Raw genomic sequence first — 18,625 nt, forward strand, 5'->3', positions numbered from 1 at the left:
AGTTCTAACCAATATGTTTCAGCATAGCCGTATGGGATTAATTCCCTGATCATACTCAGAAGGTCCAGGATAGAAAAAAGAGAGTGGAAAATCTTCCTAGAAATGCTGCAGTTGTAATAGTTATAGAAATAAAGGATCTCAGTCAAACGTTTAAAATTGAGAGAGGATATGGGGATATGAATGCCTGGGTAGAATGTATTAAATATACCATCCAGAGTCTCACCCATAGTGATTGCTATGCTTGTGCATCAGGATGACCTGTAGCTCAAGTAGTACACCTTCCACTGCAGTGGACCCAGGACCCCCAAGGGATGTGGTGCATGATTGCCCTGTATCAGTAGAAAGCCACCTGAGGAAACAGAGTCTGTAAATCGCTATCTTTACTGCTCTCTCCAATGCCTGATGTGTATGTCAAAAGCCCTCCTGCATTCACCATGGCCACATGTAACCATACAGCTTGCCTCTCAAGGCAGGGTGTAAGAGCTACCAGGCCTACAGGGAATTTCTCCCTATGCAGTGAGACCCTGAATGTTATGGAAGATTCAGCAGGAAACTATTTGAGATTGGGAATCTGTAGAGCAGATCTCTGGTGGTGTTGCAGCGGGTGGGAAGATCTTACGGTTCACTCTCCCATCTCACTGTGAGGTACCTGTGCACTTGCTCAATGAGTTCTACCATTCACCCTGGCATTCACAAAGGGGATGTCACATAGCCCCTAAAGGAACAAAAGGAGCTTAGGGTTCTTCTCATTTGATGATGCTGTATATAGATACAGATTCAAATGGAGTGATCAGAGGTGTCTCTGATAAATTTAAGTTGAGAAATACAATTGCTGCAGGGTTTGAATCACTGTTCTGGTGGGTGACAATTAACAATGTGGGCTGAATTAACTACATCTCTTACAAACAACAAAAGAGAGAATCTGGTCTACAGGGAATATGGGAACATATTTGTCACGGGTTACCTAGCTTTACCTATGCCCGTGACAGAGGGGAGCCACCCATTAGGGACGCCCCGGGCCCGGAAAGAAAGGGAAAAAAGGGGAATGGGATAAAAACAGTAGCAATCTAAGGAGAAAAACTTATTTTACTAAATATGATATCGGAATACAAGATAACACAATATAATATAATAAAATTGAGGCTAATAAATTGAACGAAACAGAGAGAGTCCCCAAAAACCGAGAGGCCTACTTTGAACTCTAGGCGACACGGATGGAACGATTCCGACTTCCCGAGAAGTCTGAGAGAGAACTCCAGCCTGGGAACAAGATTATATAGCGTCCTGGTCCCATGACTTATCCCTGACTGTGATGTTCTCTAGGATCATAGTATCATAGTATCATAGTCTCGTGCGGGTTGGAAGGGACCTTAGAGATCGAGTCCAACCCACCGGGATTCGAGCCTCCTGTGTTGCAGAGTGGCACTTCTACCACTTGCGCCACAGGAAGGATTCAAACCCAGGGCCTCCGGTGCTGCAACGCATCATTCCTACCACTTGCGCCACCCGGGCACACAGGGATATATAGTATTCTTCTGTGAACTGCACATTCAGCAAAATCACCCATGCTTCACATGATGTAATGATGTGGAATACTGATAACAAAATTACAAAATTACAAAACCATGACTCCTCCCTGTATTTATACTTTTGCCATTGCCCTTCCTCCCAGAGAAGTCCCATCCTCTTGGCTTGTTTAATTATGGCACATGTTTCACAGTCATGAATAATCTGCGCAATAGTGTCCATAGTTAAGTCCACCACTCGGTTTCTGGCCAACTTATATGTTGCGCCTCTTCCTTGATGGCCTGAGGTCTCATAGGCCCATTGAGCTAGAAATAGTTCACCCTTATTCTGCCAGTCCAAGTCAATTTGAGCCACCGCAATTCTGGCAGATCAATCTACCTGAAGATTGTTTTGTTGTTCTTCAGTAGCCTGACTTTTGGGCACATGTGCATCCACGTGACGCACCTTTACAACCATATTATTTGTTCGGGCAGAAATGTCCTTCCATAGTTCAGCGGCCCAAACAGGTTTACCCCTCAGTTGCCAATTATTTTGTTCCCACCGCTGTAACCACCCCCATAAGGCATTTGCCACCATCCATGAGTCAGTATAAAGATACAGCATTGGCCACCTCTCCCGTTCAACAACATCTAAGGCCAGCTGGACAGCTTTTACCTCTGCAAACTGACTTGATTCTCCCTTACCTTCAGTGGCCTCTGCAACCTGTCGTGTGGGGCTCCACACAGCAGCTTTCCATTTGCGATGCTTCCCTACAATGCGACATGATCCGTCAGTGAATAGGGCATATTTCTTTTCATTTTCTGGTAATTCGTTGTATGGTGGGGCCTCTTTAGCACGTGATACCTCTTCTGCTGGTGATGTTCCAAACCTTTTATCTTCAGGCCAGTCCATGATTACCTCTAGGATTCCTGGACGATTGAGGTTTCCCATTCGCGCTCGCTGTGTAATCAGCGTAATCCACTTGCTCCAGGTGACATCGGTAGCATGATGGGTGGAGGGAACCTCCCCTTTAAACATCCAGTTCAGCACTGGCAATCGAGGTGCCAGAAGGAGCTGCGTTTCAGTCCCAACTACTTTGGAAGCAGCCCGAACCCCCTCATACACGGCTAAGATCTCCTTCTCAGTTGGAGTGTAGCGCTCTTCAGACCCTTTATATGCTCGACTCCAAAATCCCAGGGTTCAGCCTTGGGTCTCTCCTGAGGCTCTTTGCCACAAACTCCAGGTGGGACCTTTCTCTCCAGCAGCAGTATAGAGGATGTTCTTTACATCCTGTCCTGTCCGTACTGGACCCAGGTCTATGGCACGGGCTATCTCTTGTTTAATCTGTTCAAAAGCCTGCTGCTGCTCAGGGCCCCATGCAAAATCATTCTTCTTCCGCGTTACCTGATAAAGGGGGCTTACAATGAGGCTGTAGTTTGGAATGTGCATCCTCCAAAAGCCCACTGTACCCAGGGAAGACTGTGTCTCTTTCTTGCTAGTTGGTGGAGACATGGCAGTGATTTTGTCGATCACATCTGTTGGGATGTGGCTATTTCCATTCTGCCATTTTATACCTAAGAACAGAATTTCTTAGGCAGGCCCTTTTACTTTGCTTCGCTTAATAGCAAAGCCAGCTTGTAGAAGAATTTGGATTATCTGCTCTCCTTTTGTGAAAACTTCTTATGTTGTATCACCCCACACAACAATGTCATCAATGTACTGCAGGTGTTCAGGAGCACCACCCTGTTCCAATACAATTTGGACCAACCCATGGCAAATGGTTGGGCTGTGTTTCCAGCCCTGGGGCAAACTGTTCCAAGTATACTGAAAGCCCCTCCAGGTGAAGGCAAACTGTGGCCTACATTCTGCTGACTTGCAGAAACAAACTCTATAATCCAGAGATGGGTTATGAAGCAGGTATGTTTATTCCAGCGTTGCGCAGCGCTGGGTGCAAGGGGGATAGCTCCACCAAACTTGCACACCATAAGGAGAAAAGTGTGTTACAGATATAGGTCAAGCTAATACATAATGAATAGCCTCCTCCTCAGTATGATTACATATTCATTACTAACCTGCAACCCCATTCCCTCATTCCCCCTGACCCCATTCCCCGCGACCCTTGCCGTTGTTTTGGGGTGAAATTCTTCTTCTGTTTTCTTCTTGGTGTTATCTGCTGCTATCGTTCTCCCACATCAGCATCATCTTGCCCGGGGGTATCTAATCCTTCTTCTTGTCAGAGGTCTCTGGACAGTTTCTTCTTATCTTAATTGCCCTCTTCTCTGGTTTTCTTTTGACTAAGTGTCTGTAATTCCCCTTTTCCCTGCCCTTTAAAATGTAAACTATCTACAGTTACCCTTTGTCTTGGTTTCTGTGAAGTTCCCCTTTCCCTTTCTATAGCAAAGTGTTACTTTACCACCATTTTTAGTCTTTGCTCACTCTTCACTGCGGCCAAAGGAATGGAGCAGAAGACATTGGCAGTGTCAATGGTGGCATACCATTTGTCTGCTTTTGACTCCAGCTCGTACTGGAGTTCCAACATGTCTAGCACAGCAGCACTCAGTGAGGGTGTGACCTCATTCAGGCCACAGTAGTCGACTGTCAGCCTCCATTCTCCACTGGCTTTACTCACTGGCCATATGGGGCTGTTAAAAGGTGAGTGAGTTTTGCTGATCACTCCCTGATTCTCCAACTGGAGAATCAAATCATGAATGGGGAGCAAGGAATCCTTGTTGGTGTTATACTGCCATCCGTGCACTGTCTTTGTAGCAACCGGTACCTGCTGCACTTTTACTCATATCAGCCCCACAACAGATTTTCCTCTGACAGGCCAGGCAAAACAGAGAGCTGCTTAATGTTGTCCATATCAACAGCAGCTATTTCAAAGGTCCATTGATACCCCCTCGGATCCTTGAAATGCCCCCTCCTGAGGAAATCAATACCCAGTATACACGGAGCCCCTGGGCCAGTCACAATAGGGTGTTTTTGCCAGTCTTTGCCAGTGAGGCTTATTTCAGCCTCCAGCACAGTCAATTCTTGAGAGCCCCCAGTCACTCCAGAAATATGGAATGATTCTGTCCCTTTATGACTGGAGGGCATTAGAGTGCACTGTGCACCGGTATCCACCAGTGCCTTATATTTCTGTGGTTCTGATGTGCCAGGCCATTGAATCCACACAATCCAATAAACTCTATTATCCCTCTCCCTCCCCTGACCGAGGGCAGGGCCCCTCCATTGATTACATGCGATGACTGGAGCAACTCCACAGGTGGTTGGTCTGTTTTGTAGTTCCCTCACCCGTGCTCGTAGTACAGAATTAGGCTGCTCATGCCACTTCTTCATGTCTTCTCTGTGGTCACGTAGATAACACCACAAGGAAACAAGTGGTGCAATATTAATGTTGTTCCTTGCTAGAGCTGGAAAGCATGTGGGTCTAATAGCTGAGATTTCTGATGGTACAGGTGAGGAGGAGGTTTCATCACATTTAATTAACTGGACTAGTTTGATCAGCTCCTTCATTAGAACTGGTGACCCATACGGGGATTGACCTTCATTAGCTGCTTCTGATACTATAGGGGATCATCATGATTAATGAACTGAGACACTCGCTCTTCCACTTCATACAGTCTGTTCGTTACTTCTGAGATGGCTGAAATGGAGACATGGGTTGGAGGTAACTGCTGTTCAAAGTTTTGCAGTGTAAGAACCAATTAGAAAACTAGGGATCTTCCATCTTGTTCCTCGTACCTTTGAATCGTTGCTGCTCAAGTAATGGTGTACCTTTCTGGTATTGTTTTGGTGAGTTTCTGTCATATGTCATCCTCACTCTCTAAGGATCATGTTCTTGGCAAAGGTTGCTAGGATCAAAATTAAGGTTATACAGCATTTCCACCACAGCTATTTCCCTCAAGTACTGGATGCCTTTTTCAATTGTATCCCACTTCTTCATCAGAGGCTTCAGAATGTCTTTGAAGGGAAGCTTTGCCCACACAGCCACTGACATTTGCTCCCAGATGGTGGCAGCACCATCCATACATCTGTTCATCCCTCTGTCAATAGTTGGTCTCTGAAAATGCCTCCAAGTTAACGAGCTTTGTTACCATCTAGAAACAAGCTACCAGCCCAGCTGTCCCAATAGCGAAGCAACCAGGTAACAAGAGATTTGTTCTGGCGCCGTGTAAACTCTTTCTTGTGCCTTGGATTTCAGTCATCTTCAGGGGTCAACAAATAGTAATAGAGATTTCCTCCTCATCACTCTCTTCTTCATGCCTCTTAACTTTTCCTTTTGCTTTTCTTGGTGCTGATCCAGACCCATCACCTGGATCTTCTGCTGCCTCCTCCTTTGCTTCTTTTTTTCCATTCTAGACGTGAGGACATCCATTTCCATTTCTTGCCTTCCACAGGGGCAACTGATATTGTTACTGGTGCCTCCTGTGACTGATCAGAATTGACTTGGGGATTTCCCTTTTTGGCTTGAACCTTATCTTGGAAACTCTCTTTCCAGAATAGTGTTATATAGAGCATGGTAAGCACAAGCCAAGCTCCAAATAAGTAGTACCCCCTTAGACCTATCTAGGCTGCACCATCCCTGACTCAAATACTGGCTTAGTTTCTTGGGATCCCACAGGTGTTCAAGAGTGAAATCCCATGACATTGCGGGCCCCCACATGTTACTTGTGGTTCATTTCACGTCAGGATTCTAGCATTAAGCCTCCGCGAATCCGACCTGGTCCAGCCGGGGCCCATTTAACTACACGTTCACACCAACAACATGGTGAATAGCTAAATGGCGTTTTATTATGCGTGTTAGCGGTTTAAATAAGCCGCTATCTACTTCGTCTACACCCCTTCTACATATGCATAACCCCTTCTACATATGCATAACCGAGCAGGGGAGGGCCTATCGCGTTACATCCTGAGTGTTCATGCACGCCTAATACAACATCTCCCCCTCCCCATGCTTAACAAAACCATGCCCCATTACAATGCAAGCGCCGATCCTAATCCTAATATATAGAAGTATTAGTCCTTATATAATTTAAACTTTGTCACAGATTATCTATAATGTGAGGTATACAGATTGCAAAGCATGCAGAGATAAGTGGTGCAATGTCTAACAATGTTAGTGGTGTTCTAATCAGTATGTCCAAGGCATCTTTGGTTATATTATCCAGTTCATCCTTCTGCTCAAAGCTTCTTGTATATATGCTGGAACTCCCTTTTCTCATTAAACACTCATTCCATTATACGTTGTAAGCAACCCTTCAAAGTCCTTGCACCCATACCCTTGAGCCAGCAGCAGGAAATCTACTGCAGCTCTATTCTGTAAAACAGTATGCCTGAAAGAAAAGTACTCAACTTTCAATTAGTTTTCCATTTCTCCCAGACCGCCCTTTTGGGTGATCACTATATCAGGTTTTATTTTTCTCGAAGGGACCCATAAATTTTTCCTGATTCTCTATCCTTTACTGTGGCATAACCTCTTCGTTCAAAATGATTGATTGCATAATGTGCTGTGCCAATACTTCCGCCTGCTGGGCCACCGGGATCCTACCTCTATGACCCTCCCCCTCCCCAAGGACACATATCTTGTCCTTCAGGAGACAGTTGGCCCTCTCCACAATTGCTTGTCCCTGGGAATTCCCAGGGATGCCAATCGAGTGAGATATTCCTCAATGCTCGAGCCATTCTTGAGTAGATCGCGAGATGAAGAACGAACCATTGTCTGTCTTGATGTGTCACGGCACACCAAGGACCGTGATGGCAGTGGCCCAGTGTTGCTGAGCTGCAGAGTAGTTAAATGTTAACATAATCATCATCACTCAATCAAAACCTTGACTGATAACGCACTAAACATAAGGTTACATGTAAGGTCATAATTTTTTTGTTGACATATACACACTCATTCCAGCATTCATTTTAGACAATTCTATAAATGGAAATTTCTACGCTAATGTATTATTACTTATCGACAACTATGAGGTGACAAACCATCAAAAGGAGAGAGAAGGAATACAATAGTGGTAGATGTGATAGGCAGTGCCAGCAGGGCGTCCCCTGCTTCAAAGTGCACTTTGCTTTTCTCACCCATCACAGATTCTCTCCTGTTTTAATTCTTGCTAGAGATTGCAAGGTTTTTTTCACATGTGCTCCATATCTGCATGGCCAGTGCATGATACAGAACCCAGGTGGAACACCTGCTCTTAAAACAGAACATAACACTATATTAGATCTCCCTACAATACAAACTACTCAGAAAAAGTTATTTACAGCTATAGTCACATATTCTCATTGTTACTTGCTTTACCCTTAGCTCCCTTCTTTTTTTATTTAATTTGTAAGAATTTTCTTGTTGACCTACTACTACATTTACAAAAATCATCTATAGGTAGTAATTCTTGATGCAGTACAGAGTGAGTTGCACCCATATCTGCCAGAAAACAAATACCTTTGCACTGCTGTGTGCACGTTGCATTCAGACCACTGAAGGTAAAACTCATCTTGGGATCTTCAGGTCCCGCTCCAGTACAGCTGCCACCGTTCCTAACTCCCCCACTACAATTCCCCCTCCATACAATTTCCAAGCTCCATCAACAAGTCCGTCCAAGTCCCCCACCCTAGTTCCCTAAATGTGTATATTATTGAGAGAAAATGAAGACATTCTTGCCCGAACTAGCAGGAGACCTTCAGAGGTGCAAACAGTTCAGCAGACAAGGAGGGAGAAAAACCAAAAGACTGTATCAATTCCTGCCAGACAGACCTTCTTGGCATGATCACGGGATGTCTAGCTTGTGCGCCTGGCATAGGTGTGAGCAGATACTATAAAGACCATTGGCAAGACCCGCCAAAACTGAGGCGGCTTGGAGTGAGTGGCAAGAAACCATGGGTTCATGTATGAGCAAGGAGCAAATGACGAATACAGAAGAGCATACAGCGGATAGCCAAATTGTGGAAGAGGAGCAGAGGGAGCAGACCGCAGATTTTCAAATCACGGACACCTCCATAACCTACGCGTGGAACCCGCTCTATGACATCCCAGCCTGGAGCAGACAAGGAAGACGACCTGTGCAGAGGGAGGTGAACCCCAACATCAATCGGCATCTCACGGAGGAATGGTTCCATGGCAGGATGGGAGCAGGGCGCAGTGGGCGGCACATTGCTGAGCAGCTGATGACGCCTTACTGCACTGTGATGAGGGCTCCCGATGGCTCCTTCCTTGTTAGGGAGAGCGGGACATTCATTGGGGACTATGTCCTGTCCATCTGGAGCAATGGAGAGGTGCAGCACTGTCGCATCCAATGGTGGCAGGATGCCAGCAGCCACAGGTACTTTCTCATTAATAACCAAATATTTGACAGCCTTTACGACCTCATCTCCTATTACCGGGAGACACCGCTGAGGTACAACAACACGGATACGAGACTGACAGAGCCTGTGCCTCGTTCCAATGCTTGTAACAAAGACTGGGTGCCGCGGGACGGCACTGGATGCACGAGCGCAGCTGGGGTCCCACTTATGGGTCACACATATCGGTCTGTGTTCACAGCTATGGGATTGGGGTCACACTTATGGGGCTGGAGATGCAGTTATGGATCTGAAGCCCCACTGATGGGGCTGGGGTCACACTAAGGAACACAGTTATGGGGTTTTAGGTCCCACTTATGGGTCCAGCTCCCCAACTTATGGGCCCAGCCCCCCACTTATGGGTCTGAGTCCCCACTTATGGGTCTGGGCCCCCACTTATGGGTCTGTGGTCCCACTTATGGGTCTGTCCTCCCACTTACGGGTCCCACTTATGTGTCTCAGGTCTCACTTATGGGTCCAGCCCCCCACTTATGGGTTTGATTCCCCCCCAACTTATGGGTCCCACTTATGGGTTCAATCTCCCACCACTTATGGGTCCCACTTATTGGTCCAGCCCCCCACTTATGGGTCCGATTCCCCTCCAACTTATGGGTCCCACTTATGGGTTCGAACTGCCACCACTTATGGGTCCCACTTATGGGTCCAGCCCTCCACTTATGGATCATACTTATGGGTCCAAGCTCCCCCCCTCCCACTGTCCCATCCCACTTATGGGTCTCTGGCCCCACTTATGGGTTCGGTCCCCCCCCCCACTTATGGGTCCAGCCCCCCACTTATGGGTCCCACTTATGGGGCTGGACCCCCACTTATGGGGCTGGGGATGCAGTTATGGCTCCGTGGTCTCACTTATGGGGTCTGGCCCCCCACTTATGGGTCCCTCTTATGGGTTCAGCCCCCCAACTTATGGGTACCACTTATGGGTCTTGCCCCACATACCCATTGTTGCCCTCCATGTTGCTCTCTTGCTCCAGCTCCTTTGGGTCTGGACCCCCACTTATGGGTCACACTTATTGGGCTGTGTTCCCACTTATGGGGCTGGGGTCCCCATTGGCCCCTATGGGGTCACACTTATGGGGTCCCCACATATGGGTACAACCCCCCACTTATGGGTCCCACTTACGGGTCCAGCCCCCCACTTATGGGTCCCACTTATGCGTCTGGCCCCACATACCCGTCATTGCCCTTCACGTTGCTCTCCTGCTCCAAAATCCACGTTTTTAAGCCCAAAATCCACCCTCCCCCCCCCCCCCCCCCATATTATTTCCCTTTTGAAGCACAAAAAAAGACCAAAAAATGCCATTTTTAAGCCCAAAATAAGACCCCCCCCCCCATATTACATATGGTGTTTGAAGACCCCAAAAACCTCATTTTTAAGCTCAAAATAAGCCCCCAAATCCTTGTTTTTAAGCCCAAAATCCACCTTCCCTCCCCATATTAAATGCCCCATTTTGAAGCACAAAAAAGACCCCAAAGCCCCGTTTTCCCGTTTTTAAGCCCAAAATCCACCCTCAGCCCTCATCGTGTTGTACCTCTAATACCCTACAAAAAAAAAACCCCAAAAGCACTCCCCAAATGACCCAAAATCCCCCATTTTAAGCCCCAAATCCACTACCCCCTATATTATATACCCCCTTTTGAAGCACGAAAGAAGACCCAAAAATGCTGTTTTTAAGCCCAAAATCCATCCCCCCCCCCCCCCATATTACATAGGGTGTTTGAAGACCAAAAAACCCCATTTTTTAGCCCAAAATGACCTAAAATCCCCGTTTTTAAGCCCAAAACCCACCCTCCCCCGCCGCTATATTATATACCCCCTTTTGAAGCACAAAAAAGACCCAAAAATGCTGTTTTTAAGCCCAAAATAAGACACCCCCCCCGTATTACATATGGTGTTTGAAGGCCAAAAAAGCCCCAAAATCCACGTTTTTAAGCCCAAAATCCACTGCCCCCCCACCCATTTATTATATAATCCCTTTTGAAGCACAAAAAAAGACCCAAAAATGCCGTTTTTAAGCCCAAAATCCACCCTCCACCCCCATATTAAAAACCATAATTGAAGCCCCCCAAAAGCCCCCCAAACCTTGTTTTTAAGCCCAAAATACACCCCCCCCCCCCCCCCCCCCCCCGCCCCCTGTCATGAGTTACTTAGATTTACCTATGCCCGTGACAGGGGAAGCCACCCCACGGCCCCCCCCCCGGGGCCCGGAAAGGAGGGGGAAAAGGGGAGTGGGATAAAACAGCGACAATCTAAGGATGAAAAACTTATTTTACTAAATATGATATCGAAATACAAGATAACACAATATAATATAATTAAGGCTAACAAATCGAACGAAACAGAGAGAGAGAGAGAGAGTCTCCGAAAACCGAGAGGCCTACTGTGAACTCTAGGCGACACGGCTGGAACGCTTCCCACTCTCCGAGAAGTTCGAGAGAAGAAGGAGGGCACTCCAGCCTGGGAACGAGATTATATAGAGTCCTGGTCCCGTGACTTATTGTTACTCCTGTTGTTCTCTGGGATATGTAGTCTTCTTCTGTGGACTGCACATTCAACAGAAGTATCCATACTTGACATGATGTTATGATGTAGAATACTGATAGCAAAATTACAAAATTACAAAACCATGACACCCCCATATTAAATTCCATATTTGAAGACCCTCAAAACTAATTTTGGAGCCCAAAAAAAGACCCAAAATCCGCGTTTTTCAGCCCAAAATCCTCCCACCCCCGCTGCTATGTTATATACCCCCTTTTGAAGCACAAAAAGAGACCCAAAAATGCCGTTTTTAAGCCCAAAATAAGACCCCCCACCCCCATATTACATACGGTGTTTGAAGACCCCAAAAACCCCATTTTTGAGCCCAAAATAAGCCCCCAAATCCACGTTTTTAAGCCCAAAATCCACTGCCCCCCCACCCCTATATTATATATCCTTTTTTGAAGCACAAAAAAAGACCCAAAAATGCAATTTTTAAGCCCAAAATCCACCCTCCCCCTTCATATTAAATACCATATTGGACGACCCCAAAAACCCCATTTTGGAGTACAAAAAAAGACCCAAAATCCATGTTTTTCAGCCTAAAATCCACCCTCCCCCCACCCATATTAAATACCCCATTTTGAAGCCGCCAAAATGACCCAAAATCCCTGTTTTTAAGCTCTAAATCCACCCTCCCCCCCCTCCCCCCCATATTATATACCGTATTTGAAGACCCCCAAAATGACACAAATTCCCTGTTTTTAAGCCCCAAATCCACCCTCCACCCCCCATATTAAATACCATGTTTGAAGCCCCTAAAAACCGTATTTTTGAGCCAAAAAACCTCCAAAACCCCATTTTTCAGCTCAAAATCCACCCCATATTTTATATCATATTTTATGACCCCAAGATGACCCAAAATCGCCATATTTCAGCCCAAAAATACCATGTTTGAAGACCCCGATGAGGAGAGACTTGTCGGCCTCTGTGTCCCACCAGGACGTGGGGGGCTCCAGTTGATCCAGCAACGGGAACGAGATGGACACGGCGCTGTGGGGCACAGTGTGGGGCACAGTGTGAGGCAGGAGGGATCTATGGGGCTGGAAGGGCTTAATATGGGAATCTATGGGGCTGGAGGACCGGAATATGGGAATCTATGGGGCTGGAGGACCGGAATATGGGAATCTATGGGGCTGGAGGAGCTTCATGTGGGGCTGGAGGACCTTAATATGGGAATCTATGGGGCTGGAGGAGCTTAATATGGGAATCTATGGGGCTGGAGGAGCTTCATCTGGGGCTGGAGGACATTAATATGGGGCTGGAGGGGCTTAATGTGGGGCAGAGGGGGGATCGATGGGGCTGGAGGATCCCAATATGGGGCTGGAGGACAAGAGGGTGGGAATCTATGGGGCTGGAGGACCTTCATATGGGGATCTATGGGGTTGGAGGGGCTTAATGTGGGGCTGGAGGGGATTAATATGGTGCTGGAGGGGCTCAATGTGGGGCAGGGGGGGAATCTATGGGGCTGGAGGACCCTAATATGGGAATCTATGGGGCTGGAGGACCTTAATATGGGGCTGAGGTGGGAATCTATGGAGCTGGAGGGGGTAAATGTGGGGCTGGAGGACCAGAGGGTGGGAATCTATGGGGCTGGAGGACCTTAATATGGGGCAGGATGGGCTTAAAGTGGGGCGGGGGGGGGGGGAATCTATGGGGCTGGGGTGGGAATCTATGGGACTGGAGTGTGAATCTATGGGGCTGGAGGACCCTAATATGGGAATCTATGGGGCTGGAGGAGCTTAATGTGGGGCAGGGGGGGGAATCTATGGGGCTGGAGGGGCTCTATATGGGGCTGGAGGGTCTTAATGTGGGGCTGGAGGGGCTTAATATGGGACTAAAGGGGCTTAATATGGGAATCTATGGGGCTGGAGGTGCTTCATGTGGGGCTGAGGTGGGAATCTATGGGGCTGGAGTGGGAATCTATGGGGTTGGAGGGGCTCAATGTGGGGCTGGGGTGGGAATCTATGGGGGACTCCAGTTGATCCAGCAACAGGAACAAGATGGACACGGTGCTGTGGGGCACAGTGTGGGGCAGAAAGATCTATGGGGCTGGAGTGGGGATCTATAAGGCTGGAGGGGCTTAATGTGGGGCTGGAGGATCTTAATATGAAGCAGGGGGGCATCTATGGGGCTGGAGGACCTTAATATGGGGCTGGAGGGCCTTAATATGGGGCTGGGGTGGGAATCTATGGGGCTGGAGGAGCTTAATATAGGGCAGGAGGACCTCACTATGGGGCTGGAGGACCCTAATATGGGAATCTATGGGGCTGGAGAACCTCAATATGGGGCTGGAGGACCATAGAGTGGCAATCTATGGGGCTGGAGGACCTTCATATGGGGATGGAGGACCTCATAGACCCCTATATCGGGTCTGGGGGATCCCAAATGACCCCAATGTGGGGCTGGAGGACCGAAGGGAGGGAATCTATGGGGCTGGAGGACCCCAAAGGACTCAAATATGGGGCTGGAGGACCTTAATATGGGGCTGGAGGGAGGACCAGATGGTGGGAATCTATGGGGCTGGAGGACATTAATATGGGGCTGGAGGACCACAAAATGAGTCTAAATTGGTCTAGAAGACCCCCAATATGGGGCTGGGGACACCAATATGGGGCTGGAGGACCTTCATATGGGGCTGGAGGACCCTAATATGAGAATCTGTGGGGCTGGAGGACCTCGCTATGGGGCTGGAGGACCCCAATATGGGTCTGGGGTCCCCAGTATAAGTCTGAAGGACCCCAATATTGGGCTAAAGGGGCTCAATGTGGGGCTGGAGGACCCTAATGTGAGAATCTATGGGGCTGGAGGGCATTAATAGGGGGCTCGAGGACCCTAATATGGCAATCTATGGGGCTGGAGGACCTCACTATGGGGCAGGAGGACCTTAATATGGGGCTGGAGATCTCCAATATGGGGCAGGGGTCCTCAATATGGGGCTGGAGGACGCTAATGTGAGAATCTAAGGGGCTGGAGGACCTCGCTATGGGGCTGGAGGACCCAAATATAGGTCTGGGTTCCCAATATGGGGCTGGAGGACCCTAATATGGGTCTGGGGTCCAGATATTGGGCTGGAGGACCATAATATGGGAATCTATGGGGCTGGAGGACCTCAATATGGGGCTGCAGGAACCTAATATAGGAATCTATGCGGATGGAGGACCTCACTATGGGGCAGGAGGACCTTAATATGGGGCTGGAGATCTCCAATATGGGGCAGGGGTCCTCAATATGGGGCTGGAGGACCCTAATGTGAGAATCTAAGGGGCTGGAGGACCTCGCTATGGGGCTGGAGGACCCAAATATAGGTCTGGGTTCACAATATGGGGCTGGAGGACCCTAATATGGGTCTGGGGTCCAGATATTGGGCTGGAGGACCATAATATGGGAATCTATGGGGCTGGAGGACCTCAATATGGGGCTGCAGGAACCTAATATAGGAATCTATGCGGATGGAGGACCTCAATATGGGGCTGGAGGACCTTAATATGAGGCTGAGGGATCACAAATGACCCCATTATGGGGCTGGGGTCCCCAATATGGAGCTGGAGGACCCTAATATGGCAATCTATGGGGATGGAGGACCTCGCTATGGGGCTGGAGGACATAGTTGTGGGGCAGGAGGACTCACCTGGCCATGGCTCCAGCCAGCACCTTGTCGGCCTGGTCCCCGATCACCTCCAGCCTCAGGTAATACAGCATGCGGACCCGGAGCAGAACCCTATGGGACCCATAAGTTGCGGGGCAGGAATGGATGGGGCCTCATAGGAAACCCCATAAGTTGTGGGTCAGAAATGAAGGGACCCCTAGGAAACCCCATAAGTTGGGCCCCATAAGTTGGGCCCAATAAGTTGGGGGTCAGAAATGAAGGGACCGCATAGGAAACCCCATAAGTTGGGCCCCGTAAATTGGGCCCCATAACTTATGGGTAAGAAATGAGGGGACCCCATAGGAAACCCCATAAGTTGGGACCCGTATGTTATGGGTCAGAAAGGAAGGGACCCCATAGGAAACCCCATAAGCTTGGCCCCATAAGTAACCCCATAAGTTGGGCCCCATAAGTTATGGGTAAGAAATGAAGGGACCCCATAGGAAACCCTATAAACTGGGGGTCAGAAATGAGAGACCCCATAGGAAACCCCAGAAGTTGGGGGTCAGAAATGAAGGGACCCCATCGGAAACCCCATCAGTTGGGCCCCATAGAAAACCCCATAAGTAGGGACCCATAAGTTATGGGTCAGAAAGGAAAGGACCCCATAGGAAACCCAATAAGTTGGGGCCCGTATGTAATCCCATAAGTTGGGCCCCATAAGTTGGTTGTCAGAAATGAGAGACCCCATAGGAAACCCCATAAGTTGGGAGTCAGAAATGAGGGACCCCATAGGAAACCCCATATGTTGGGCTCCATAAGTTATGGGTCAGAAAGGAAGGGACCCCATAGGAAACCCCATAAGTTGGGCACCATAAGTTATGGGTCAGAAATGAGGGACCCCAAAGGAAACCCCATAAGTTGGGACCCGTATGTTATGGGTCAGAAAGGAAGGGACCCCATAGGAAACCCCATAAGTTGCACCCCGTAAGTAACCCCATAAGTTGGGCACTATAAGTTATGGGTCAGAAATGAGGGACCCCATAGGAAACCCCATAAGTTGCGCCCCGTAAGTAACCCCATAAGTTGGGCACCATAAGTTATGGGTCAGAAATGAGGGACCCCATAGGAAACCACATAAGTTGGGGTCAGAAATGAGGGAGCCCATAGGAAACCATATAAGTTGGGCCCCATATGTTATGGGTCAGAAAGGAAGGGACCCCATAGGAAACCCCATAAGTTGGGCACCATAAATAACCCCATAAGTTGGGCCCCATAAGTTGGGGGTCAGAAATGAAGGGACCCCATAGGAAACCCCATAAGTTGGGACCCATAAATTATGGGTCAGAAATGAGGGGACCCCATAGGAAACCCCATATGTTGCGCCCCGTAAGTAACCCCATAAGTTGGGTCCCATAAGTTATGGGTCAGAAATGAGGGACCACATAGGAAACCACATAAGTTGGGGGTCAGAAATGAGGGATCCCATAGGAAACCCCATAAGTTGGGCCCCATAAGTTATGGGTCAGAAAGGAAGGGACCCCATAGGAAACCCCATAAGTTATGGGTCACTTATGGGGCAATTTGTGTCCCCCAAACTCACTTATGGGGCGATTCTGACCCACGGGTTACTTAGATTTACCTATGCCCGTGACAGGGGAAGCCACCCCGTGGGCCCCCCTCCCGGGGCCCGGAAAGGAGGGGGAAAAAGGGAGTGGGATAAAACAGCGACAATCTAAGGAGGAAAAAACTTATTTTACTAAATATGATACCGAAATACAAGATAACACAATATAATATAATTGAGGCTAACAAATTGAACGAAACAGAGAGAGAGAGTCCCCGAAAACCGAGAGGCCTACTGTGAACTTTAGGCGACACGGCTGGAACGCTTCCCACTCTCCGAGAAGTTCGAGAGAAGAAGGAGGGCACTCCAGCCTGGGAACGAGATTATACAGCGTCCTGGTCCCGTGACTTATCATTAACCCTGTTGTTCTCTGGGATATGTAGTCTTCTTCTGTGGACTGCACATTCAATAGAAGTATCCATACTTTACATGATGTTATGATGTGGAATACTGATACTGATAGCAAAATTACAAAACCATGACATTCCACCCCTTATTCTACATTATTACATCATGGTAAATATATATATACATATATATACACGTATGTAAAATTATGATAGCTAAACAGTAGAATTACATGTAACATAACTAAATGTACAACTATAATAACTAAAATACACTACACATGCAAACATATATACATATAAATACATAAAATTATTGACTGCACTCCCCCAGCATCAAATTCCCTTGTGGCACACATTGAACATCCCCATCCTTCTGCATTACCCACCAAGTGCACCCAGGTCCCTGGGCAAAGACAGTTCCACGGATAGGTTTGCCCTTTCCAGAAGCTGGAAGGACCCAAACAGCTTTTCCCAACATGTTCTTTACATGTACAACAGGGACCTTATCTCCTTCTACAGTGTGTAGGGGGCTAGATTGACTAGGACCATCACGATTGACAGATCCTCTAGTATTCACCAACCAAGTGGCTTCTGCCAGATTCTTCTCCCAGTGCTTAAATGTTCCGCCACCCATTGCTTTCAACATAGTTTTCAACAACCCATTATATCGTTCAATTTTACCAGAAGCTGGTGCATGGTAGGGAATATGATAAATCCACTCAATGCCATGATCTTTGGCCCAAGTATTTATAAGGGAATTTTTAAAATGTGTCCCATTATCAGATTCAATTCTTTCTGGGGTGCCATGTCGCCACAGGACTTGTTTCTCAAGACCTAATATGGTGTTTCGAGCAGTAGCATGGGGTACTGCGTATGTTTCAAGCCACCCAGTGGTTGCCTCTACCATGGTGAGTACATAACACTTACCACTGCGAGATCGTGGCAAGGTGATATAATCAACCTGCCACGCCTCCCCATATTTATACTTTTGCCACCGCCCTTCCTCCCAGAGAGGTTTCATCCTTTTGGCTTGTTTAATTATGGCACATGTTTCACAATCATGAATAATCTGCGCAATAGCGTCCATGGTTAAGTCCACCCCTCGGTCTCTGGCCCACTTATATGTCGCGTCTCTTCCTTGATGACCTGAGGTCTCATGAGCCCATCGAGCTAGAAATAATTCACCCTTATTCTGCCAGTCCAAGTCAATTTGAGCCACCTCGATTTTGGCAGCTTTATCTACCTGATGGTTGTTTTGTTGTTCTTCAGTAGCCCGACTTTTGGGCACATGTGCATCCACATGACGCACCTTTACAACCATATTCTTTGTTCGGGCAGCAATGTCCTTCCATAATTCAGCGGCCCAAACAGATTTACCCTTCCGTTGCCAGTTGTTTTGTTCCCACCTCTGTAACCACCCCCATAAGGCATTTGCCACCATCCATGAGTCAGTATAAAGATACAGCATTGGCCACCTCTCCCGTTCAGCAACATCTAAGGCCAGCTGGACAGCTTTTACCTCTGCAAACTGACTTGATTCTCCCTTACCTTCGGTGGCCTCTGCAACCTGTCGTGTGGGGCTCCACACAGCAGCTTTCCATTTGCGATGCTTCCCTACAATGCGACATGATCCGTCTGTGAATAGGGCATAT

General features: G+C 47.8%; 1 protein-coding gene across 1 annotated transcript in view; it reads left to right on the forward strand.

The window, feature by feature from the left end:
• Window positions 1-8,385: 8,385 nt before the first annotated feature.
• LOC146754578 (1-phosphatidylinositol 4,5-bisphosphate phosphodiesterase gamma-1-like) overlaps window positions 8,386-18,625 on the forward strand; it is a 36,432-nt gene continuing 26,192 nt past the window's right edge. Inside the window, exon 1 of the mRNA XM_085527802.1 lies at window positions 8,386-8,983. Coding sequence (XP_085383928.1) covers window positions 8,386-8,983 — 598 coding nt within the window. The remainder of the gene's footprint in view (window positions 8,984-18,625) is intronic.

This window comes from Coturnix japonica, chromosome W (genome assembly GCF_054131305.1).
Source record: "Coturnix japonica strain WE chromosome W, WE-NBRP24, whole genome shotgun sequence".
NCBI lineage: Eukaryota > Metazoa > Chordata > Aves > Galliformes > Phasianidae > Coturnix > Coturnix japonica.